The sequence below is a fragment of the Gymnoscopelus braueri genome (genome assembly GCF_963280865.1).
Source record: "Gymnoscopelus braueri genome assembly, chromosome: 15".
NCBI classification, from domain to species: Eukaryota; Metazoa; Chordata; class Actinopteri; order Myctophiformes; family Myctophidae; genus Gymnoscopelus; species Gymnoscopelus braueri.
Window position 1 is genome coordinate 51,745,548 of NC_137620.1, and position 7,990 is coordinate 51,753,537.

At 42.3% G+C, this 7,990-nt stretch overlaps 1 protein-coding gene across 1 annotated transcript; it reads left to right on the plus strand.

Annotated features, from left to right (window-relative positions):
• Positions 1 to 2,853: 2,853 nt before the first annotated feature.
• On the plus strand, positions 2,854 to 6,946 carry LOC308102189 (piggyBac transposable element-derived protein 4-like; the record flags this gene model as incomplete). Its single annotated transcript, XM_080451791.1, has 7 exons — positions 2,854 to 2,953; positions 2,984 to 3,256; positions 4,185 to 4,286; positions 4,415 to 4,534; positions 4,649 to 4,723; positions 4,882 to 4,956; positions 5,115 to 6,946. 7 exons carry the CDS (start codon positions 2,854 to 2,856, stop codon positions 6,788 to 6,790), a joined length of 2,421 nt encoding a protein of 806 aa, XP_080307917.1. The 3' UTR covers positions 6,791 to 6,946.
• Positions 6,947 to 7,990: the final 1,044 nt, after the last annotated feature.

Here is a 7,990-nt window from a genome sequence, read left to right on the forward strand (position 1 = left end):
AATCCCGCAAATCGGTACACAGTATCTCTATAGTCATTAAACGAAACGGGTCTTTCAGATTTTTCATATTCCATCCTGATTGGCTAAAAATGGCTTCCAAAGTTTGTAGGAGTGCTCCGTTTTGAACAAAATGCCTCAAATCATGAACAAAGCATGCAATTTCCTTGAAATTTTTCACGCATATTTCCACTATGCCCAGGAAGAAATGCCACTTGAACATTTTCAAATCAGTCTCATGGTGGCGCTATAACAGGCCGATTTGTGTTTTTACCTATAACTGCACCGATCTGTGTAAAACTTTGTAAGCGCACTCTCTAGAGGTCAAGGAAAAAACGTTTGCCCTGCATTTTTCACATCTGCCTTTTATGACTTATGTAAAACCCATTTTTTTATATTACTCCTTCCTATTTTATCCAAATTTCACGCACATCGGTACACACAATCTCTATAGTCATGTGATCAAGACGGATGTGTTTGATTTTTCATATTCCATCCTGATTGGCTAAAATTGACATCTAAAGTTTGCAGTAGTGGCTTGTTTTGAACAAAATGCCGCAAATCATGAACGCAGCGTCCGATTGCGGTCAAACTTTGCACGCACATTCTCACTATGTTGAGGAGCAAATGTCACCCTTTTAACATTGGCCTGTTATAGCGCCACCAGCAGGTCTAATTTCACGCAAATCGGTACACATGATCTCTATAGTCATGTGATCAAGATGGATCTGTTTGATTTTTAATATTCCATCCTGATTGGCTAACATTGACATCTAAGGTTTGCAGGAGTGGCCCGTTTTGAACAAAATGCCGCAAATCGATTGCGGTGGAACTTTGCACGTACATTCGCACTACGTTGAAGAACAAACACCACCCTTTTAACATTGCCCTATCATAGCGCCACCAGGAGGCAATTTTTTTTTTATATTACAAATTTTGTCCAAACATCATGCAAATCAGTACACATTATCTCTATAGTCAAGTGATCAAGATGATTCCGTCCGATTTTTCATATTCCATCCTGATGGCAAATTCTGAACATTGCTGGCCCACAATAACCTACCTGACCTGGCGGAGACCTGTGCTCCGAGGAGCACTTTTTCTAGTTCAATATAAAACCTTTCATGGCTGGTTTTACTCTACCTTCATTCAGAGTTTAGTTCATTATAAAACCTTTCATGGCTGGTTTTACTCTACCTTCATTCAGAGTTTAGTTCATTATAAAACCTTTCATGGCTGGTTTTACTCTACCTTCATTCAGAGTTTAGTTCAATATAAAACCTTCATGGCTGGTTTTACTCTACCTTCATTCATTCAATATAAAACCTTCATGGCTGGTTTTACTCTAACTTCATTCATTCAATATAAAACCTTCATGGCTGGTTTTACTCTACCTTCATTCAGAGTTTAGTTCAATATAAAACCATCAAGGCTGGTTTTACTCTAACTTCATTCATTCAATATAAAACCTTTCATGGCTGGTTTTACTCTACCTTCATTTAGAGTTTAGTTCAATATAAAACCATCAAGGCTGGTTTTACTCTAACTTCATTCATTCAATATAAAACCTTCATGGCTGGTTTTACTCTAACTTCATTCATTCAATATAAAACCTTTCATGGCTGGTTTTACTCTACCTTCATTCATTCAATATAAAACCTTTCATGGCTGGTTTTACTCTAACTTCATTCTTTCAATATAAAACCTTCATGGCTGGTTTTACTCTACCTTCATTCATTCAATATAAAACCTTTCATGGCTGGTTTTACTCTACCTTCATTCATCTACTCTTATAAAGGGGGAATTGCTACTTCCGCAGCTGACGACCACAGCAATTCCATAGCAATTCCATTCATTTGCACCTCTCGCCTGCTGACGCCATACCCACAGCATTGATTTCGACTAAACACAACAACTACATCGGACCTCTCAACACAAAACCAGCCACAACGTGCACGCTGAATTTACGGGTGGCGTAGGGCACCTCTCATTGCTCACTACATATTTTCCACCTCGCAACATAATTAATTCCACTCACCACATTACGAGCACAACGGAAGGGGAAACAGTTTCGCACCGTTTACCGTGCGCACCACCGAACGCCAACGGCCACAGCCGAAACAACACGAAGCAGCGGCCATTGAAATCAGCCGTCTTTGCTCGCAAAAGTATGTAAGGGATAATGCATGGGGACGTAGTCATTATTCACATTTAAAGCCCTTCAGGGCGATTAACCACCATTATCCCGCTTATTACACGGCTACTTAACTCTTTGAACGCCATTGACTCGAAAACGCGTCAATTGCTACTTAATCCACCCACGCCATCGACGCGTTTGACGCGTTTTGGGGATTGCGGGGTCTTCAACTAGCTGGCACCTTTCCGCATCTTTTGGTGTCTTTGACTCGTCTGGGTCACAAACGGTTAACCAGAAATCACGTGATCAAAACAAAAACACATAAAAGCCTCCCAGGAACTGAGTTCTCTGGTGGTGTAGGTACGTGGATTGAGCAGACAGACGTGAGCAGAGACGGAGAGAGTTGAGACATAGAGAGTTGGGAGACAGAGAGAGAATTTGAGAGAGATAAGACAGATTGGTGAGTTTATTGGAGTTTATAGTGAAGGGAGTTGACAGAAAGAGGAGGGGAAGAGCAGATTGTGTTTGTTGTGTTTGTAAAAAAAAAAAAAAAGGACAAAAAAAGTATTTGTTTAGTTAGTTTAGTGTATGTAAAAGAGATCTGAGAAGAGAGTTTGAAGGAGAGCGGTGCGAGGTGGAGATCAGTGTATTTTGTATTGTAGCCTTTAGTGTATTTTTATAGTTTATTTGTAGTTTAGTTTTATTTAGTAGATAGAGCCATGCCGAGGGCTAAGAGGCAGCTCAAACCACGTCCTCTCCCCGGTCGTAGCAGTAGCTCGTCGGCCGCCGCCGCCACGGCTACCGTCTCCATGCGGCAGTGTACCCTGGAGGAAACTATGCATTTCTAAGACAGAAAAAGTCTTATACCGGAGACCGATTCCGACCTCTCTGAGGACGACGTTCGTCTCGAGAGTGGACCGGTGTGTGTTGGGACCAACACACCTCCACGTCGGAGTAGCAGAACCACCATTGTACCCCCCGATCACCACAGAGAGGCCGTTGAATCGCCGTACAATTCTTCACAGACCTCCAAACTGGCCACAGACGTGGATTCTGCGGATGAATGGTGTCCGATGCGAGAGGAACCAGATCCAGTGAGGAAAGGTTCTTTCCTTGACAGTGGTAAGAACTTTATTCATTTATAGGCCTACTTATCATTCATCTGCTTTATATTGTTCATGTTCAAACCCTACACACACAGGCGCTGTAGCCTGGTCTCCAGAGAAAACGACCCTGTGTGTGTTGCATAAAAATCTACAATTTGAAAATAGCAGATCTACAAGCTTACAACGCGTCGCTTGCGACGCCTTGTGAGCAGATCTACAAGCTCACACGCGACGCGTTGTGAGCTTGTAGATCTGCTATGTTTTATTACACCTCAAAGTTGGAGCCCTCTGTGTGCAAGCGTTTATTTATTCATTCATCTCTTATATATTGTTCATCAGCATCTGCTAAAATTTCGGTTATAGATCTGGGTCACATGGATCTGGGTGCATGGTCTTTTTGTGGGGGTCCCTCATGCCGTTTCACACCAGAAATATAGTACATTGGATGTCCTATGCTAAAGCAAAATGTATATATAATAGCTTGGCCCATGTCATTGGACAGTAAAATAAGCAATACGTTTTCATTACCATGAAAAAATGAACAGGGCCTTGGATGTTGAGCAGGCCATAAAAATGCTTTTTTGGAGGGGGGAATATACCAGGTGCCATGGGCCCCCCTCCCTGCATGTGCTTGAACTACTGTCATAACAAAGTATGATCAAAGACCTGACCTGACAAAAAAGGTCATGTCATGAAAACAACAACAACAACAATGTTTAGATCTTCATGAGGTTCTGTCAACAAGCATGTTCACTTACCTTTGATGATGTACATCAAAGGGTGGTGACCTATGCCTGGTAACCTATGTAGGCTACTGTATCTTTTGATGTGTGCTTATTGTAAGTAGCTTTGGAATAAGAGCATCTGCTAAATGGTGAAATTGTAAATTGATTTGATTTTGTGTAAATCATATTTATAACTACCAAAATATCACTGTGATTTAGATGAGGAGGAGGAGGAGTTGGCTGTTGCCCGGGCTAGTGCCAGTTCAAGGGCTACTGCCAGATCTGGTGCCTGGGCTGGTGTTGGAGTTGGCAGTAGTGGAGGTATTATAATTTTACCTTTTAGCATTTACATCATAAGTCATGGACCCAGCCTGAGACATGCTGGGAGTGTAAATCATATGATGATTTTGATCATATTTATAACTACCAAAATGTCACTGTGGTTTTAGATGATGAGGAGGAGGAGTTGGCTGGTGCCAGGACTACTGCCAGTGCCAGGGCTACTGCCAGGGCTACTGCCAGGGCTCGTGGCAGGGCCTCTGTCAGGGCTGATGCTGCAGTTGGCGGAGGTATTATCATTTTACCTTTTAGCATTTACATCATAAGTCATGGACCCAGCCTGAGACATGCTGGAAGTGTAAATAATGACCAAACTGTTTTATATTTTACTCCTGTGATTTCAGAAGGGGAGATGGAGGGGGAGGAGGAGGAGGAGGAGGAGGAGTGTACCATACCACCTCTGGGCAGGGGCAAGAAAGGTAAGAAAAACGTTTTTGTGCTGAATAGTTCAAACTGTGACACTGACAGACAATAGTATTTATATTTATACTGGAAGCAAGCTAATTATCCATCATTTACCACACAAATGAAAAAATATGTATTGTAAATAGTAATTATGTATTCCTATAATTTACAGGTCGCAAACGGAGCAGAGGTGAGGGGGAGGAGGAGTCGTCGTCTACCGTACCACCTGTTGGCAGTGTAAAGAGAGGTAAGAAAAAGGTTTTTGTGCTGAATAGTTCAAACTGTGACTGTGACAGACAATAGTGTTTATATTTAGACTGGAAGCAAGCTAATTATCCATCACTTACCACACAAATGAAAAAATATGTATTGTAAATAGTAATTATGTATTCCTATAATTTACAGGTCGCAAACAGAGCAGAGGTGCAGCTCGTGGCAGGGCCGGTCGTAGTAGAGGTGCAGGACGTGGCGGAAAAAGTGGAGTTCCAGCTGCAGATCCATGGAAGGAGGAAAACAATGACTTCTTTCCAAGACGCATTCCCTTCACTGCAGACCCTGGACCTCGCGGTGCTGCTCTTGACTCTGTGGAGCCAGTGGACTTCCTGGAGCTTTTCCTGAATGATGTGCTCCTGGAGCATATTGTCACTCAGACAAACCTTTACGCAGAACAGTGCATAACAGCCATCAAAACCATTCTCCCTCATGGAAGACATCATGCATGGAAACCTATTGACCTGTTCGAACTGAAAACATTCGTAGGTCTACATTTTCTCACTGCTGTTGTCCATAAGCCGGAGCTGGAGATGTACTGGTCTACAGAGGAAATCGTAGCGACCCCCTTTTTCAGCAAAGCCATGAGTCGAAACAGGTTTCAGCTTATTTGGAGATTACTGCATTTCATTGACAATACCATTCCCATAGTTGTACCAGAAAATGGTGAAAAAGACAAGATGTTCAAAATCCGCCCCGTTTTGGATTTCATTGTCTCCAAATTTCGAGACATGTACCAACCACACCAAAACATTTCCATTGACGAAGGTACACTGTTGTTTCGTGGGCGGCTCAATTTCAAAGTGTACAATCCCCAGAAACCTGTGAAATATGGCATAAAATCATATATCCTGTGCGATTCTGAGAATGGATATTGCTTCAATATGAGGCCATACTGCGGACAGTATATTCCCTTGGTTGACACAGTGGTCTTCCTTTTAGATGGTTTAGCCGGTTCTGGCCACAGATTGTTTATGGACAACTTTTACAACTCTGTAGGGATGTGTGACAAACTGCTAACTCTCCAGACCCATGTCTGTGGTACACTGAGACTGAACCGAGGCGAACCAGAATTCATCCGACAGCTCACTAATGCTGACCTGGGAGTTGGGGATGTCGTTGCAAGGCACAACGACAAGGTGATGGTCTTGGCGTGGCGGGACAAGAGCATCGTGAGAATGGTCTCCACTTTCCATCAGAACGAGCAGGAGAACGTCACAGTGTGGCAGAGAGGCAAGAAGAAGGGTGATCCGAGTGTGCAAGTGGATAAATCGAAGCCCTCTTGTATTGTGTCATACAATAAGTCCATGAACGGGGTTGATAGACTGGACCAGAACATTACCTACTACCCGTTTATCAGAAAGTCCCAAAAGTGGACAAACAAATTTGTAGCCTATTTGTTTGAGATTGCCATGTTCAATGCGTTTGTCATATATAGGGCCAAACATCCACAGGGCGAGTTCAAATGTCTTCTCTCGTTCATGCAAAGTGTGATAAAGTCATGGACCAGGCCGAGACAAGCTGGTGAGGAAGAAAGGAGGGCCCCTCCTCCACATGCAGAGGCTCCTAGGGCACCAAGGGCACCCTTCCATGACCCTCAGTGCAGGATGGAGGCCAACCTGTCAGGCCATGTACTGGAACAGCTCCCTCCCACCCCCAAATGCAAGGGACCACGCAGGCGATGCAGGGTTTGCAGTAAATCCAGCGACCAGCGGAGCGAGACGAGGTGGTTCTGTAAACGCTGCAAAGTGCCCATGCACCCGGGAGAGTGTTACGCAATGTACCACTCGGTACACTACTCAGCTCACTGAATAGAACATGTACACTACTGAATAGAACTGTCATGTATACAAATCTTTTGAAGATGGCAGATCTACAAGTTCAAGGCGATGCGTTGTGAGCTTGTAGATCGGCTATTTTCAAATAGCCAAGTGTATATAGGGTTGAGTAATAGTAACTAAAGTTTTCAAATATACAATGCTTGTCAATGAGATGTAGTGGAGTAAAAGTACAATGTTTTGTCTCTGACTGTGACACATGACTGACAGCTCATTTGACAGCCCCAGGAAAGTGTGTGCAGGGAACTTTCAATCTAATCTAATCCTGGGGTCCAGGGTCTGCAGCGAAGGGAATGTCTCTTGGGAAAAAAAAGTTGTATGCATTACCTGTACGAAAGATGTAACAATAAAGTAAAACCTTGAACCTCGAATAGTATTTTGTTTTTTATATGTATACTGGAAGCAAGCTAATTATCCTTTTTCTAACTAAATGGTGATGCATAGTTTTTTACCTGGGTTTTGTGGACACTATTTTGTAGGCTGTCATCATTACCACCATATATATATATTGCCAATTACTATTTTGTAGACTGTTTCATGACATTGATGTAGTGTGTGTGTGTGTGTGTGTGTGTGTGTGTGTGTGTGTGTGTGTGTGTGTGTGTGTTGTGTGTGTGTTTGTATATATATATCTAGTATTTGTGACACAAACAGATATGCAATAGATTTAGTGCACTGAAAGATGCACTGGGCTGACACTTCACAACTGATCTTTGAATGTAAAACTCTGTAAAAAATGACTTACGCAATGTACCACTCGGTACACTACTCAGCTTACTGAATAGAACATGTACACTACTGAATAGAACTGTCATGTATACAAATCTTTTGAAGATGGCAGATCTACAGTACAAGTTCAAGGCGATGCGTTGTGAGCTTGTAGATCGGCTATTTTCGGGCTAACTAAATGGTGATGCATAGTTTTTTACCTGGGTTTTGTGGACACTATTTTGCAGGCCCTGCTATGATTTATAATAACCACTAGATGTCATCATTACCACCATATAACCATATATATTTATTGCCAATTACTATGTTGTAGACTGTTTCATGCCATTGATGTAGTGTGTGTGTGTGTGTGTGTGTGTGTGTGTGTGTGTGTGTGTGTGTGTGTGTGTGTGTATATATATATATATATATATATATATATATATATATATATATATATATATT